Source organism: Fusarium coffeatum (genome assembly GCF_003316985.1).
Source record: "Fusarium coffeatum strain FIESC_28 chromosome Unknown BRIP53273_contig_77, whole genome shotgun sequence".
Lineage (NCBI taxonomy): Eukaryota > Fungi > Ascomycota > Sordariomycetes > Hypocreales > Nectriaceae > Fusarium > Fusarium coffeatum.
Window position 1 is genome coordinate 44,272 of NW_022157873.1, and position 16,889 is coordinate 61,160.

The 16,889-nt window shown below is 50.4% G+C and overlaps 7 protein-coding genes across 7 annotated transcripts; 5 read left to right on the forward strand and 2 right to left on the reverse strand.

Annotated features, from left to right (window-relative positions):
- Positions 1-204: 204 nt before the first annotated feature.
- Positions 205-3,090, forward strand: FIESC28_03627 (uncharacterized protein; the record flags this gene model as incomplete). The annotated part of the gene is made up of 1 exon (XM_031157776.1): positions 205-3,090. One exon carries the CDS (start codon positions 205-207, stop codon positions 3,088-3,090), a length of 2,886 nt encoding a protein of 961 aa, XP_031018036.1.
- A 468-nt stretch (positions 3,091-3,558) lies between these two features.
- FIESC28_03628 (uncharacterized protein) lies at positions 3,559-4,964 on the reverse strand (the record flags this gene model as incomplete). Its single annotated transcript, XM_031157777.1, has 2 exons — positions 3,559-4,340; positions 4,388-4,964. The coding sequence occupies 2 exons, from the start codon at positions 4,962-4,964 to the stop codon at positions 3,559-3,561; spliced, it is 1,359 nt and encodes a 452-aa protein (XP_031018037.1).
- A 611-nt stretch (positions 4,965-5,575) lies between these two features.
- FIESC28_03629 (uncharacterized protein) lies at positions 5,576-6,154 on the forward strand (the record flags this gene model as incomplete). Its single annotated transcript, XM_031157778.1, has 3 exons — positions 5,576-5,872; positions 5,923-6,046; positions 6,099-6,154. The coding sequence occupies 3 exons, from the start codon at positions 5,576-5,578 to the stop codon at positions 6,152-6,154; spliced, it is 477 nt and encodes a 158-aa protein (XP_031018038.1).
- A 288-nt stretch (positions 6,155-6,442) lies between these two features.
- On the forward strand, positions 6,443-7,026 carry FIESC28_03630 (uncharacterized protein; the record flags this gene model as incomplete). Its single annotated transcript, XM_031157779.1, has 2 exons — positions 6,443-6,502; positions 6,550-7,026. 2 exons carry the CDS (start codon positions 6,443-6,445, stop codon positions 7,024-7,026), a joined length of 537 nt encoding a protein of 178 aa, XP_031018039.1.
- Positions 7,027-8,343: 1,317 nt separating this feature from the next.
- Positions 8,344-9,646, forward strand: FIESC28_03631 (uncharacterized protein; the record flags this gene model as incomplete). The annotated part of the gene is made up of 5 exons (XM_031157780.1): positions 8,344-8,416; positions 8,474-8,515; positions 8,574-9,007; positions 9,060-9,479; positions 9,533-9,646. The coding sequence occupies 5 exons, from the start codon at positions 8,344-8,346 to the stop codon at positions 9,644-9,646; spliced, it is 1,083 nt and encodes a 360-aa protein (XP_031018040.1).
- Positions 9,647-10,215: 569 nt separating this feature from the next.
- On the reverse strand, positions 10,216-13,292 carry FIESC28_03632 (uncharacterized protein; the record flags this gene model as incomplete). The annotated part of the gene is made up of 2 exons (XM_031157781.1): positions 10,216-10,251; positions 10,320-13,292. 2 exons carry the CDS (start codon positions 13,290-13,292, stop codon positions 10,216-10,218), a joined length of 3,009 nt encoding a protein of 1,002 aa, XP_031018041.1.
- Positions 13,293-13,914: 622 nt separating this feature from the next.
- On the forward strand, positions 13,915-16,876 carry FIESC28_03633 (uncharacterized protein; the record flags this gene model as incomplete). The annotated part of the gene is made up of 3 exons (XM_031157782.1): positions 13,915-13,999; positions 14,050-15,363; positions 15,801-16,876. 3 exons carry the CDS (start codon positions 13,915-13,917, stop codon positions 16,874-16,876), a joined length of 2,475 nt encoding a protein of 824 aa, XP_031018042.1.
- Between the last annotated feature and the right edge of the window lie 13 nt (positions 16,877-16,889).

The following is a 16,889-nucleotide window of genomic DNA, read 5'->3' on the forward strand; positions in this document are numbered from 1 at the left end:
TCTCCCTTTTTTTTCTTTCGACAGTCACAGAAGCTTTGCTCGTGACAAACAACAAGTTCGCACGCCACACCCAAGTGAGTTCCCCTCAGATCATAGCATATCGTGTTTACCTACACACTTGAGATTCACTTCGCCTTCGTGAATACTATATACTATATTGACGATGGGAAAGCTAACAAACACATCTTTCAGACAACCACCAAGATGCGAACCACCGATCTTCCTTCGTGGCTGTGGCTCCCGCTCCAGGATAACTGCGAGTGGGATTCCCCATTAAACATGGGGAACTGCTTTGACGAGCAGTACCACAACATCTTCTTCGCTATGATGAAGTTGTTGATCGACCTCACCAGGTTCACGACGTTCCCGTTTCTTCTCTTCGTCGCGGGGATGTATGCAGAGTGTATGGCCAACTTGCCCATGGCCTTCCTCTCAATCATCACCATCATCCCCATGATCCTCATGCGGCTCATCTGGGCAGAAGAATACCACATCCATGGGGGTATGGGCAACCCCGTGGTGGCTTATTCTGTCAAGACCTGGATCATTCTGTCCACACCAAACATTGTTTCGTGGGCTCCCAGTGCCGCATTTGCGGTGAGTCAGTGGGTGCGAATCGTTGATGAAACCATTATTTCTCTTCGCATTCAAACCCACTCCAGCTTCGACTTTGAAATTCTGTTCCCTGACTTCTCGGCCGGGAGTGTCTTGGATTCAGATCTCAGTCAATCCGGTGCGGAAGCCTGGATGAAGAAGCTGGTGCAAGAGGATCAAGACAAGAGACAGTCTCGACGGGAGGAAGAGGAGAGTGCTAGGGCGGATCAGGAGAAGATGGGGCAGGCCTCTTTGCTGGTAAAGAAGCTCAACAACGAAACCCATAACGTCATCTGGAGAGCTATCAGCAAGAGGCGACCACAATCCATCCTCGGACGTCAGTCAGTTCTATCTCACCGGCAAGAGACTGAACTGCTGGCTGAAGAGAGGGGCCTGAGCAAGACTGAGATATTGGCTCAGCGCTATGTGGTCGTGCCGGTGGATCAGAGCGCTCAGTCCGCTGAGATTGCTCCCGCTGGCTCCTCCCCATCAACTCCTCCTCCCCCTTACACTCGCAAGACGACACCGAAGAAGCCATCTTCTTCTACCACCACCGCCGCCGCCATCCCCGTCCCCTCCCCCTCCCCCTCCCCCATCACCCCTGCTCGAGAGGAGCAGAGGGCCGACTTCTCTCCTGTTCGAGAGCCTACGCCTAGCGTAGTGACTCCTCGACAGGAGGTAGTTGAGCCCATCCCATCCCTGCCCTCTCCCGCAATCTCTGGCGTCGGTGTCGTCTCCTCTCCCCAAGTCGTCGATGAACCCATCTTTCCCCTCGAAGAAGAGCTCCCTCCCATCGACAGCCTTCCTTCCCCAGAAGCGGCGGGCCTTGAACCCGTCCGGCATCCATCACCCCCTGAGCAGGCCGCCGCTTCTGACGCTTTCTTCATCCCGGAGATCCCAGCGGAACTCCTCATCACACCGATGAATGAAAGCGGGGTTGGCTCGGAGGAGAGCCTTTATCAGGGGCTCTTCCAAACCACTCCTCACATCTCCGAATCTTCCGCCTGGGACCCGTTCTCCGACCCCCTTCTCGACTTCTTATCCACCCCCTCTGGCTACGTCCCAGAAAGCGACCTTGATGCAGGCCTTGATGCCATGTGTCGCGACGCAAGCCAAGAGGGGGCTGGCGACCAAAACGGGAACCATGGCGAGAAAGAAGAGGAACATCACCAGCCTGGGGACGAGATGGCAATCGATGTTGAATGCGAGGATGTTGAGATGGAAGAGCAAGATGAAGGTGAGGTACAGGTACTGACTTCGTCGCAGGCTGGGGACGTTATGATGGGAGAAGGGGAAGTCGGGTACCCGACAGAGGAGGAAGAGCAGATCAGCGAGGAGTGGTGGGCGGCCTTGGCAGATCTGCTCGACCAAGACGACTTTGAGCTCGGCGATGCGTCCGCGCAAGCGGCCATCAACCAGTCTGCCCAGCTCTCAGTCCCTCAACTCCCACTGCCCCAGCTCCCAGTCCCCCAGTTCCGTGAGCCACAGCCACAGCAGCCGGCCTCCATCTTCCATCTCCCTCTGTTCCAGCCGACACAGACCCCCCCTCCAGACTTTGGCATGTCGGAACAGGAACAGTGGGAACTCGCGATGGAGATGGATGCCGAGTTCGACAGCGAGATGGTCGACGCGGTGGACCACTCTGCCCCTCCTCCTCCTCCTTCTGCCCAACAAGTCTTTCCGATGTCGTTTGCCCGTGTCGAGATTCCACCACTACCACAGGCCGAAGCGTCTCCTGCCGATCAGTCTCAGCCTCCTATCCCCGGGAACGAACAGTTCCAAGGCGAGACTGAGCAGGAGGTCGCGGAAGCACATCTCCCACTCCCATTTGAGACACGCGGCAACGCATCGAAAGACAAGCAGAGAAGGGATGAGGCCCCTGATCCGGCCCAGCCGGCCACCCAGGAGCAGATGGAGAAGAGGAGGGTGCTGAAGCCGCGCGTCAGGGGAGCGAGAAATGCTGTGCACACTCTGGTCCCGGGGTCGATAACTGCTCTGACTGCAACACCAAGCTCAAGCTCAAACAACACACAAGAGCAACAGCAGCAGCAGCAGATTGTCGCCCCGGTGATGATGGGAGGACTGATGCTTCCTGGAGGCAACCGTACCATCACAACCCTCACATCAGAGTTGCCAGCAGCACCTCAAACCCCAACCATCTCTGCTGAGCAGAAGGCCGCCTTCGAAAAGAAGAAGGCGGCCCAGATCAAAGCTCAACAACAGGCGAGGAAGAACAAGAAGCCGAGCATCTTCCACCAAAAGCCTGCCGCACCAGGGCGCTCGGCCCCTAACACACCCCGACAAACCTCCTCCTCCTCCTCCACCTCCTCCCCGATACCACAGATCAAGGACCCAGGCGACAGGGTGGCTGCCGAATCTATTTTCGGTACGCCTGGGTCTGGCAAGAAGAACGGTCTAGTGATCCTCCCATCTATCCCGCACCATTTACGGGACCAGGTTGCAGGTCATCGACCTGAGAATGAAGGCGAAGACTAAGTGACCTGCGACCTGAAGATGGAGGTGAAGACTAGACACCACCGAAGCAAGACCGCCCTAATTTTGGAACGACAATCTGTTTATGAGCGAAGGAGTTTTGGACTTCACGAGAGATTTTACAATGACTTGACGGAATGGATGGCAAGTTCAATGATCAGAGCAAGTTTGTGGCCATCAAATGGACAAGGAATTTATACACACACACACACACACACCACATACCACACACTACACACACGCACGCAAGCACGCACGATGGTCAGAGTAAGGTCATGGCCATCAAAGACAAGAAGTTTATACACACACATACATATACACACACAATGACCAGAGCAAGGTTATTACTATCAAATGGACAAGGAGTTTCACACACGCACACATACAGACACACACATACACAGACACAATGATCAGGGCAAGGTTGTGGCCGTCAACCGAACAAGGAGGCTATATATATATGTACAAATACTATCTATTCTTGACCCTCATCCAACCGCTTGTTCCCCGACGTGGAGAGCTTTTGTCTCCAACTTGTAGATCCTTATTGATCTGACTTCCACTTCCTGGCTCCTCCTCAACTTTCCATGCGTCATCATCTAGAACTTCCCAATCAGGGGTGGGCGCTTCGCTGAGTAGTTTCTTCTTGAGTTTGTCTGCAAGTTTCATTGGGCCGGGGAGTTTGAAAGATTTGCTGAACTCGCTACCTTCTGCTCCACCAAGGTGGTAGAAAGTTGTGCCGTGGGAGTACTGCCCGAACCGATTGCCTTGGCCATCGATTTCGTTCTTCGGCGTGGCCGGGTCTTTCTCGGAAGATTGGTGATTTATCAGAAGACTGTACAGGTTGCGACCCATGTTACAAATGTCCTCGAAAAGGGCCTTGTCGCCAATCGACACTCCCTGTGTGTTGCAAGCCCAAGCGACATTGTAAGCAAGCAGAGTCACACCTTCGATAAAATATGAAAAAGTGGCCGGATCTTCCTTGGCTAGTTGAGAGAGTGATTTGTCTATGAATAATGGCCTTGGCCGCGAGACACGTTGCGACTCTATGTCTGCGGTGCTGGAGGACTGGCTTGGGAAAACGGGGTCTCCAGGTCTGTAAGAGGCAGACAAATTGAAAATTGTTGGCCGGGGGTAGTCTCGATGGGGAAGAGTGATGGCAGCTGGAAGGCGAATAGAAAGATAGTGTGAAGCGAGTATCAGAAGTTGACAAATATGACTGAGCGATGTGGATATCATCTCTGGTGTTGACGCTGTGGAATGTCAGCGAAATACTTGAAACCCATGCGGTAGAGCTTACAGTTCATTGCAGTCAAATCGACAACCGGGATACCACCCAGGTGATATTCGTATTTACTAGATGGGCCTTCTCTAACCCGTGTAAGTCCATATAGCTTGGCTGCTGCCATGCAGAGGAAAGACCGAGTGCGGGCCAGTTCATCTGCACACTTCGTCCAGCGGTACTTGTGCATGCCGGTCTCCCTTTCTACCGACTTTTGTCGTTTCACTCTGCGCTCGATAAGACCATCAGATACTGCAGCGATATCGGACTTGCGTCTCGAAAGAGCAGCTTTTCGAGCCTGGATCTCCTCCCTGGCAGCTTTTATATCATTTCTGAGTTTATCAGCAGCGGCCAAGATCTGGGTGGTTCTATCTTCCGCTGTTCGTTGCTGCGCCTGAAGGGAATCTTTCCGATCCTTTGTCGGAGTAGTTGTCTCATTCAAAAGATCGTTGATCTGTTTCTGAAGAGTCTCATTTTCGATGAGAGCCATCACATTCTCAATACGGCCGTTATAAATGGCACCTCTGGCATCCGCGGCACAAAGAAACGGGAGACGCTTGGCGTCATGGCTGCGATGACAGATATCGCAGTCCATCATGGGATATGTTGTTGCCACTGGGTATGACGTTCTTATCTTTCTCCGTTGATCTGAGATTGATCACAGTGGCCAAATTCAGCCTTCGGGTATTGAGTATGCAAAGAAAGAGAGCATATTTATACGATCAAGTCAGTTTCCTTTGAAAGGTGAATGAAAGGCAGATGACTGCAAGTTTCGAGGTTAACATCGAGTCACGAGTGATCAATAACGACAGAAACTGTGGCGCATGTGTTTCAGCCACCTTTCCAGGCACCCAGCTGCCAGCACCTTCCCGGACCCATCTTTAAGCAAGTGATTAGGAGCATCCACTTCTAGTCCCGCCCTGTCATGATTTGATTAATCAAGGCAGGTACAAAACAGCCTGCTGAACTCAATTTGAAGGTCAAAGGAATTCTTTTTTGAAGTTCAACTCTCTTAGACATGCTTCAGTCAAGTATTCAGCTCACTACGCATCTAGTGTTGAAAACCTAGAGACTCCAAATCACTTGCTGTCCGACGCAGATCGAGGTAAACGAACATTCAAGTGCTCACTTACACTACCTACAACACGACCCCTGTTGCTTGGCCGACTGGAACCCTGTCGATCCAGCGCGACGTGTCTATCTAACATGGATCCACCACTTCCACCGCAAGACGACGACGTGAACCGTCAAAGAAAAGACGAAGTGAAAATTTCAGACTCTCAGGAGGCCAACATGAACAACATGAACAGGCATTCGTATACCAACAGCAGAACACCGGAACCCCAGACGGATCGACGAGCCAGTATCTCTGACTCGCCAGAGACTCCCGGCGTTCTTGAAGCTTTCGATTGGGATGAGTTCGAAGCGCGTTATGAGGCTGCTTTGCGCAATGCCGACGAACAGGAGCGTGAAATCTTGAAAGAGGCAGATGCCCTTGCAAAGGTAGATCTCTATGTCATCAACAATCTGTGACAAAGCTAAGGCATTTGCAGTATTTCAAAGTCTGGGCAGCTGCAGCTTCGGCCCATGACGATGAGCGGGCAGCAAAACGCTTACAAACCCGAAGACGCTTTGTGAACCTCGCCGAAGACAGAATGGAACGAAAACAGCAGCATTGTAAGATTGTGCTACGAAAATCGATCTTCTATAAAACTAACATTTCATGTAGATGATCAAGTTGTGAGAGCCTTTGAAAATGCGCTGGCTCTTCTCAAATCACTATGAGTCTTGCAAATCGCAAGCTCGTGGTCTTTGACATACATCGCGCACCCATGGCAAATGTGTACTTTACCTGGTCTCATGAGCCAGATGTTTTGGCACTGCACTCTTCATGCATTTTTACCAACGCAACTTCCCTTACAACATTTTGTTTAGCGTTCTTGCTCAAACTGCGCGGGTCTGTTATTCACCGACACGTGACGTAATTCCGCTTTGCTGGTCGCGTCTTCCCCCAATTTCGCCAAATCGCAAGGCCTATTTTAAATCTTGACATCGCGTCAGAAAACCTTCAATATGCCCCAGCCTAAAGATTTCACAGCAACAGGTCCGCGTGGCATACCAGACGTCTCTCATGTATGTTCCCTTGGAAATTCCTCATGTTTCTGTACTGACTGCTCTAGGATGACCTTTTTGCTTTCCATGAAGCCCACTTCTCACAGGTAGCCCTCGCTTCTTTTGGGAATGATTTCATTGATCCGCCGAGTCAAGATGAAGTTCAATATGACGCCGCTGGCGATTCCTGGGAAGAAGACGATGGGTTAGGCTATTATTCGGATGGTGTGAAACGAACATTAACGGACGAACAAATCGAGATATTCCGACACTCCGAACTCGAGGCTTTGCGCAAGGAGAAAGAGAAGGAGAAACAGCTTAACGCCAAAGCAGATGCAAGGATGGGCGAACGCATGGACTTGGGCGACGATAGTTCTGCTCTCTCGCAAGCTGAAGGCGCCCCTTCTGCATTGCCAACATCCTTCCAAAGCAACAAGAAGCGGAAGCGGAAGAAGGGATCTAAGCGTCCTGAACCGAAGCCCGACCTTCGAAAACGAACATGGGATGTTGTCGACAAAGGTCTGGACTCACTTGAGTATGATTAAACTTAACACACTTTATGACTGAGAGATGCCACCACTCCCGGACTTTATCCCATGCTATACGCAGTTATGCCGGATATAAACTGTCACATTATACAATACGCTCTCCGATCCTTGATCTGATACAGGACGAGCTCGATCAGGTGGGAACATATACTATACTTCGCCAGACACCAGGAATATGTAAGTTGCCTCTATTATTTTTTAGCATTCCTCATCATGATGAAAACCCTTCGTATCGTCATCCTTAGTCGGATCGGGACTGGAGGTGTAGGAGGCATCGGCTTCTGCTGATGCTGACACCTTTGCAGGCCCGACATGTCGAGCAATTAATCTTCTCTCTGAAAGATATATTAGTTTCTGGCTGTAACTCCAAAAACTTTGTTTGTTCGGGCCGCTAACCTTTGACTATAGGTGTTTAACAATTCGCTGGGAAACTATTGACTTCTAGTCCTGTCTCACCAAACTGATCCTCACACGTTAAGTGCCTGGAGCGATTCCAGACTTGTGAGCTTCTGTTAGTTTCACTCGCTATGCCCTGGCAGTATACACCACAGGATCGGATACTGGTTGAGAGATCCTGATACATTGACGGCTAATGACCTGTCTGACCATGATATGTAAGATAAAAGTAGAAGTGTCGGACCATGCAAAGACAGTGAATACCGCCGCTTACTTCCATAAGGAAGTGTTCTAATAAACTGTCTCCCTTTCAAGTCGAGTTGCTATAAATAGGTATCTACTTTGGGTGATGCTACGCAGAATAGTCGTTACTTCCATAACGATTTAGCCAGAACGTTACGAGATCAGATTTTCTTTCATACAAACAGGCCAGTTGGTCACTTCAGTCGTTTTCAGTTCAGGTGAATAATAAATGTTGTACGTGGTGTCACTGCATTCAGTTGAGACAAGACAAGGACAGAAACAAACGGGCAGTCGAGACCGGGTCCACAGACCAAGCTCTTGCCTTGTGATCGAATTCAGGGTGCTCGTGCCATTCAATCTCTTATCGCGGATGAGCCGATAAGCGCCGCAACCAATCACGGTCTGGCCCGCCCGCCAAAACAACGGGGTAATCCTGGGCTGGACCCGACTCGAAATGCCATCCCACCTTGATTTTGCAAACCCAAGTCAATTCAGGTCCAGCCTCTTCCTCTTCAGCCTCCGACCTTGGGCCCGCCAAGCTATATACCGATAACGAACTTCCTCCAACAGCATCTTTAGTATCACGACTATTACCTCCGATTATCTTCACCCAGCAAAACACCCTTTTCACCCGTCAGAGGCGCCTCTTGCGACGCCCTTGCTCCTTTGCCCATCATGGCGCGCGTCTACGCCGATGTCAACCAGAGCATGCCCCGCAGTTACTGGGACTACGACAGTGTTAATATCAGTATGCCCTCTCCCACGTGAGAGCCTCGCCGACGACGTAGCTAATCGACATTTGTAGGCTGGGGTCTCCTGGAAAACTACGAGGTTGTTCGAAAGATCGGTATGTCAACTACTACGGATTTATCGTTGACTCATTAACACTCTTGTGTGCGCTGCAGGCCGCGGAAAGTACTCCGAAGTCTTTGAGGGTATCAATGTTGTCAACTACCAGAAGTGCGTTGTCAAGGTCTTGAAGCCTGTCAAGAAGAAGAAGATTAAGCGAGAGATCAAGATCTTGCAGAATCTGGCTGGTGGACCCAACGTCGTTGCCTTGCTTGACGTTGTTCGTGACTCTCAGGTTGGTCCTTTGTCTGCTCCCCTAGCTTTCCGGGCTCCAACTAATCGCAGCCGTAATCAGAGCAAGACACCGTCTCTCATCTTTGAGCATGTCAACAACACCGATTTCCGAAGCTTGTACCCCAAGTTCAACGATATTGATGTCCGATTCTACATCTTCGAGCTCCTGAAGGCCCTCGATTTCTGCCACAGCAAGGGAATCATGCACCGTGATGTCAAGCCTCATAACGTTATGATCGATCATGAGAACCGAAAAGTTGGTCACCCCGAAACCAACCGGCGATTTCACGTTTACTGACAATTCCTAGCTTCGTCTCATTGATTGGGGTCTGGCCGAATTCTATCACCCTGGCACTGAGTACAACGTTCGCGTTGCATCGCGGTACTTCAAGGGTCCCGAACTTTTGGTCGATTTCCAGGAGTACGATTATAGTCTCGATATGTGGAGTCTCGGAGCCATGTTTGCCTCCATGATCTTCCGCAAGGAACCCTTCTTCCACGGCAACAGCAACTCGGATCAGCTCGTCAAGATCGCTAAGGTTCTCGGTACCGACGACCTTTTCGATTACATCGATAAGTACGAGATCGAACTAGATGCGCAGTACGACGATATTCTTGGTAGATTCCAGAAGAAGCCCTGGCACAGCTTTGTCACGTCTGAGAACCAGCGATTCGTCTCCAATGAAGCCATTGATTTCCTTGATAAGCTATTGCGATACGACCACCAGGTTTGTTTATGAGATCTTGATTTGGAAGCTCAGTGAATTTAACCCATATACAGGAACGTCTGACCGCCAAGGAAGCCCAGGGGCACCCCTATTTTAACCCTGTCCGCGACCCCGAGGTCTTCAAGCAACATCTCGCAGCTGCTAACGGCGCTGCCAACAAGTCTTGAGGGTACCCCTAGTCGTTATTCCCCGACACCCATCATCCACGACTATCCATCTTGTGGCATCCTCTCACCCATGATACCCTTCGACCGGCGGTTTACCTTTTTGTCGGTCTTCACCACCTGATAGGATACCAATATTAGGAAGAGAATCTCCCAGCCGAATTTAATTCAACTCTTTTCCCCCGTGACACCGTGTCCTGGCCCGGGGGATTTCCTGGGACGAACCCGCGAGAATCGTGGCCATGTGATTATATTCACGATTTTGGACGTGATATACGAATCGATCGATTTAATGAGAGGGAAAGCTCGCGCAACAAGCCCTGATCCCAGACATGGATTTGAGGGTGATGTGGGATGAGACAATGTGGTTTCGGCGTTCCAGGTTCTTGGGGTTATGGCACATTGGCACCGAGGGCTAATCTAATCACCAACACTGTGCTTTTTCTAGGTCGCTTCGTATTGGACGTCATTCTGTTACTTTTGGGTCAGTCTTTCTAGTAGCGTGAGAATCAATAAAACCAAAGCGCTATGCTTGTCTGTTTGCTATATACTCTATGTTTATGCACCAATTTCTACATGGCAAATCCACCTCGAGTATTCCCATGAAGCTTTATGGTTGTCAAATGCAAGTAAAGCAATAGTCCCGTCCGCAGTGATACCCATCTACACCGCATACCCGTACTGTACCACCCGGCGTCTTCACCGTGCCGACAGGACTAGACACATCATGGACACGTCTCCTACTGGGCGTCCTATGAATGTCTCTCGTCAGAGTTGTAGACCTCCAAACCTTCTTCGAGGATGGTCGAGCACTTGTTGATTTGGAGTGTGATTTTATTTTTCGTGTTAGCTCGTCGCGGGTACCTTCAGGGTCTGAATCGGAATCTGACACAAAAGATAGGAGGGAGCGTCTTGACGATGGCGCACGTTTTGTACGGATAGACCTGTGGCGAGGGGTATGGGGTTTCTGAGAGCTTGAGGGTGGTTCCAAAAGAGATTTCCTTGTATCTTTCGGTTTCCTTGGCGTTGAGGTTTCTTGAACAGAGGTATCTTCAGGTAGGGTAGGAAGCGGCTCTTGATCCCGGGTGTCTTCATCGTCGCTAGTCAACTGAACAGCATGACTATTGACCTCGGCGGACTCATTGCCATCATCAGCAACTCGGTTTTCGAGGGCAAGGGAAACGGGACTGGACGGTAATGTTTGATTGCCTTGGGCATTCTCTGGTGAGATCTCGCGATATGCTGGTGCCTCCTCCATGATGGTGTCATCTTCTTGTATAGGGGACTCTGGTTTCTCAGGTTCTCTTTGTTCCTCTGTACCATGATCTATATCCTCGATAACTTCCATCGCTTCCGGCGCATCATCCTCTGACTCTGCAATGTTATCTTCGGACTGCTCCAGCGACTCTCTCGATCTCCGGGGCCTGACGTGCTCATCCGAGGAAGGGCATTGTATCCTGTCAGAAGCAGAGTTCTTGGGTTTGGTTTTGAGGAGCCATCTGATTTCGTGCGCTAGGCGATGCGATACCTGAGAATCTTTGTTCTCTGGAATCTTATCGGCAGCTTCGTGCTCGGAGTCTTCTGGGGCATCGCGATCATTATATATAAGCTCGTGTGTGTGATCCTTCGCTTCACTCCGAGCAATTGGAGCTACAACTTCCGATTTCCTTGGCCTTCCGCGTTTTCTTTTCGGAGGTTGAGAAAGGTCACCATTTGTTGGTACAGTAGTAGGAGCAGGTGATGGAGGTTCGACCTTCTCAGCTGGTACTGCCAGAGAAACATGAGTCGGTGTTGTTTTCGTAGTGTTAGCTGAGCCTTTCGGCCTTCTAGGCTTCCGCTTGAGCGGCTGTACAGCATCCTCTACCACGTCGGCGCTTTTTCTGCCATCCTTCATCGCAGTATCTATGGCAGTAATGGGTTCAGCAGTGCGATCATGATGTCTTGGTGGCACATCGGATGCCAGAGAAAATATTTTGGGGGCTGTGGTCTGCTGTTTGGGGACTCTGATTCTTGAAAGAACAAGGGGTGCCTCGTCGTCTGATAGTTCCATCGTCGAGATAGTATTTGGAATGAAAGGGCTTAGCTCCTTAGTCTTCTCATTGGATTGAGACGCTTCAGGGGCACTGCTATTGAATGGAGTCGCCGTGTCTTGCGAGTCTGGAACAACCATTTTGGAAAAAGCTGGTTCCAGACCTCGTGTTTCTGTTGACGGTTGGTTATTTTGCGTCTGCTCGGAAGATGGGGGCTCTTCTCCCTCACTATCCTCGCTACTCAGATCGACGCTTTGATACTCTTCTCGAATGGATGGGTCGACCCTATGTATCTTCACACTCACGGTGTTCCCCGACTTGCTCATTTCCCGTGCATCTTCCCAGGAGATTTTCCCCATATATTCCGTCTGCCTTCTGGCTCTACCAGAGCGCCTACGCCCAGAGTCGTCCTTCTCCTTGGGCGGTGACGAAACTCTAGTAGGGTTGGTGTTGGTTTCTTCAAGAGATATTTGCGAAAGAGGCTGGACACTGCGTCTCCTAGCCGGGCCTTTCCCTTTCGATGGAACCAGACTGGAACGCACGATGGGCGTTGATTCTGTGGTCACTGAGCACAGGAAATCGTCTTCCTCGTCACTGGCATTGATAGTTCGATCAGACAATGGAAGTTCCTGTCTAGGAGTCTTCTCTCCCATGGACCTGGAATTTGGTTCATGGCCGTCATCTGCAGCCTCCGTTTCGCTCTCAATGGGGACGTCACTTGAGTGCTTTTTGGAGGCCTTCTTGAACGAGCCTTTCATGGAACCCACTGGTTTAGTTTTCCTCGCCCAGTTGCGACCCCAAATGGAGCTTTGCCCGTTGTTGCTGGGAAAGTCGTATCTTCCTCCGTTGTACCATGGTCCAGGCATGCTCGGTGGCATGTTGAAGTAAGGAGGGATATCGTCGCGACCCCAAGCCTGCATAGGAAATCCAGGCATCATTCCCCATGGCCCAAAACCTGGAGGTGGCATTCCGTAGCTAAGAGAAGGACCAGGTCCAAAGGGTGAGGGACTTGATCGAGCATCGTCGTGAGGGAGGTCAAAGGGTGACGCTGTAATTTTGTCTTGTGGCGGTTCATCTTGACTGCTGGCGATGTTTGGAGCATTTCCCATCGCTTCATCGGCCCCTTCATTTCCACCAGGTTGACCTGCCTTGTCGTCCTTCTCTTTCGTCCTTGCTTCCTGGGAACTCTCATTTTCCGTTTGAGAGTCACGAATCTCAGTGATCGGTGTTTCGTTGTCAGAGTATTCGTCTGTAAGATCCTCAAGTAGAATTCCTTCGTCTTCATCAATGTTGCTGTCGCCTTCCACCCATAGACCTTCGACGTCGCCCTCATCGCGCATGTTGTGCAAATGACCATTGTTCACCACAATCTCTCCGGTAGCCATATCGATTTCATCTCCAATACCTTCAAAGTCGCGACTGTACTTTTCGATAATATGAGCCATAGTGGCATGAAGTTTCTGGTTTGCGTTTGCTCGTTTCAGTGCAAATTGAATATCTGGGTCCCGGCGGATCTTGAGTTCCTGAGGATGTGAAGACAGCTCATCGTCGTCCTCTTCATCTTGGGCGTCTTTGTGAGATGAAGAGCCATGCCGTCTCTTCTTTGTAGGTGGTTCCATCGTCACAGCGGTCCTTCATGTGAATTGGTTTTCTTTATGATTTCAAGAAGTAAGTCACCGGGAATCAGCTTGCCTATGTATGTATCCGAACAATGAATTATGTATGAACTCGCTGTCTTCGCATTCTTTGATGGTGACATGGAGAAGATGAATTATGGTTGGTTGGAGGAGCAACTACAGGAGTCGAGATGCGCCATGACGCGATCCAGGGCCGTGCATCGCGTAAAGTGGTTTCCATCTTATCGTACATTTGGTGGGGTGAAGGTTAATAACATAACGTCCTCAGCACTGGCATTGACGACTTTGCACGATTTGATACAGGTTTTATATGAAAAGTTTAATCAGAAGAAGTGATCTATGATATTTAACCAGGCGCAGTATTCACCTAAATTACAATTCCTTATCAGCTGTTGCGACAATGATCTCTTGAGGTTGATCACATGCACAAAGCAGCCTGTAGCTGCCAATAGCACAACGTCACCGCTAAGATCGACCTTAATCCAACCCTGTCTCACTTTCCTACCAGCTTCATCATACCCAACACCTTCACTTCCCAGATCGCTATCAAGAGCACTCCTAGCTCATATCAACACTCAGACCATGCGATTCTGTTAGACGGAATATGAACTGCCAAAAATGCCGCCAGCCCCTTCGGCTGGACGGTTCCCTCGAGGATCTTAACCCAGCCGCCTTTGATGTTCTCGTTGGTACGTTATCCAGACCAAGTCTCGTGCGCTCTTTCTAACCCAAGCTTCAGCTTCGACATCCCCGCAGACCCTTAAGAAATCGTCTGTCCCGAACCCGACGCTTGCGCAGCCACACGATCAATCGCGAAAGTCACTATATGACAGGGTATCACGGAATGCAGGACCCCCGACGTTCAAACGCAATCATGGAGGACATCCTCGCGACTCGTCCATGTCTTTTGTACTATTATCCGATTCACAAATGGTCCGGCCAAACCCACCATCAGAACCTCCTACGACACCAGCAGTACTGCGCCGTGCTAGCTCTAGCAAAAGCAATGCGGATAACCCCGATGCGCCTATGGGAAGTGAAATGGATAGAATCAACCGCCTCTTTGCTGTGCTATCCGCGCGGTCTGATATCGATCATCCAATATGCGTCGAATGCACAGAGATGCTTGTTGAGGGTCTACAAAAGAAGCTTGAGACTGCTTCGCGCGAAAGGGACTCATATGCCAAGCACCTGAAAGAAGTCAAAGCGAACAAACCAAGCGAGGAAGACATGAAGGCACAGGAGGAAGCGCTGCGAAAGGCCGAACAGGACAGGGCTGCGGCCATGGAGGAACTAAAGAAATTGGAGTCGGAAAAGACTTCATTGGACGAGGAGCTTGTGGCTCTTGAGGAGGAATCACGACAGCTGGATAAAGAGGAGGAGAAATTCTGGAGAGAACGCAACGAGTTTGCTACCAGGATGGCCGATTTCCAGGCCGAAAGGGACAGCATCAACGCTAAGTATAGTAACGACTCGCAGCTTCTGGAGAAGCTACAGCGGTCTAATGTGTACAACGATACCTTCTGCATTAGCCATGATGGCAGTTTTGCAACGATTAATGGCCTTCGGCTCGGACGCCTATCGAACAAACCTGTGGACTGGCCTGAAATCAACGCGGCTTGGGGACATGCACTGCTGTTACTGGTGACAGTTGCAGACAAACTGGCATACAGATTCGATGGCTATGACCCGCAGCCTATGGGCAGTACGTCCAGGATCATCCGATACGATATACAGAGTCCTTCATCCAGCCGACTAGGCAGTCGTGCGGTCACTGCACCCCCAAAGAAGCATGTGCTCGAGTTGTACAGCTCCGGAGACATGCCTCTCGGACTTACCTTTATGCACCGGCGTTTCGACAATGCAATGGTGGGCTTCCTGGAGCTTGTGAGGCAGCTAGGCGCGTTTGTGCATCGGCAAACGGAAGCCACCGGCACGCCGCTTAGTTTGCCGTATAAGATTGACGGTGACAAGATAGGGGATGTGAGTATCAAACTAGGCATCGCCCAAGATGATGGTTGGACCAAGGCGTGCAAGCTGACGTTGACTTGCTGTAAGTTTCTGCTCGCTCATGCCAGCAACGTGACGTCGAATGCAAGAAACGGGGGCAGTTAATGGAGGAACAAAGAGAAAGGCTCTTTCAAGATATCTAGTTTGCTGTATTTGCTTAACTGGTTCGGGTAGGTGAATTATTAAGGAGTTTGGGCATGCAAGATGGCGTTTTTGATACGACCATCGAGGCTATACGAGTCTCCTTGTCAAGTCTATAGAGGAATCTAACATCATGGATAGCAATGAATGGAATTTGGGCCAACAACTGTTCAGTCACTGTATTCTGGACATGTTTGCCTAGATGCGCCTTTCCGCGGCAGGTGCAAGCTTCCGTTCCCCCCCAATCTTCCTTCCCCCTTTGAACTACACTGATGCTGCACTGCACTGCCGGTGCCTGCCTGTAGAAACTTCTCGCACTTAAAGCAACACTTCTCTCAGTTGCCTCCACCCTTTATTTTCTTTTACACAACCCCATCATCTTCATTCCTCCACATCCACCCCTATTCACAGATATCCGGGTCCTCGTCATGGTGAGCTGCAACAACTGCGGCCAGGACGCACCTTTGCGATGCGCTGGATGCAAAGGCGCTCCTATCTACCACGATGGAGAAGAGCTCGCTGCCTCCTACTGTAGCCGTGAATGCCAGAAAGCCGACTGGCCTCGCCACAAAACAGCTTGCCGCAAAATGAAGCAACGCAAGTCTCTGCTCCGAGCAGTCACGCTTCTCAAGTCAACGATGATTTCCCATCGAGAGGCTCAGTACAACTGGAACCTGACCAAGATCGAGCCTCGTGAGAAATCTTTGATACTCAAGCTGAGTCGCAAGCGCTGCAGCCCCCTAAAGCCTATCAAGTTTCCAGATCATCTCACTAGCAATGATGACCACAAGGAAGCGGCTCTGTTGAAACGCATGGGCCTCAAGACACTGTGTGTTCTTGGGCCCATGACACGAACCCTACTGCAAGGTAACGTAGACCCCGACCCTTCGTTCTCAAGTAACTTGCTAATGGTTGTTCTATACCTAGGCATTGCATGCAATCTGGAGACTTTTAGAGTCAAAGTCACGAACCCACCCTACCCAGCTATCCTGGACCCTGCTGATCCAAAGGGCTTTTACACCTTTATGGATCCAGGAGAGCACATGATCGTCGTGGCGACTCTTGGTGCAAACGAAAAATGGGTGGTTGATATCACAGGATGTCAGTTTGGTTTCAGAGGCGTCCTATTTCCGTTCGAGAAATATATCACCGAAAAGCATTGCACTATTATCGACACTCTTGGCTCTTACACGCAAAATGAAACCTGGGACCAAGAGAACATTATGTCTCTTCTGGGCAGCCCACCACCGGAACAACGGGCCTTCATCGCCAAGGAAATAGAGGATCGTCGACACTTTGCTGCTCTGGTCAAGGAACACGTCAACCGCAGCTTGATTGAGGGCTCTGATGCTGAATTCGCCGCCAAGGTGCTTGACTTCTCCCAGAAGGTGAAGACTCACATGTCGAGTTGTTAATTTGATGATCGAT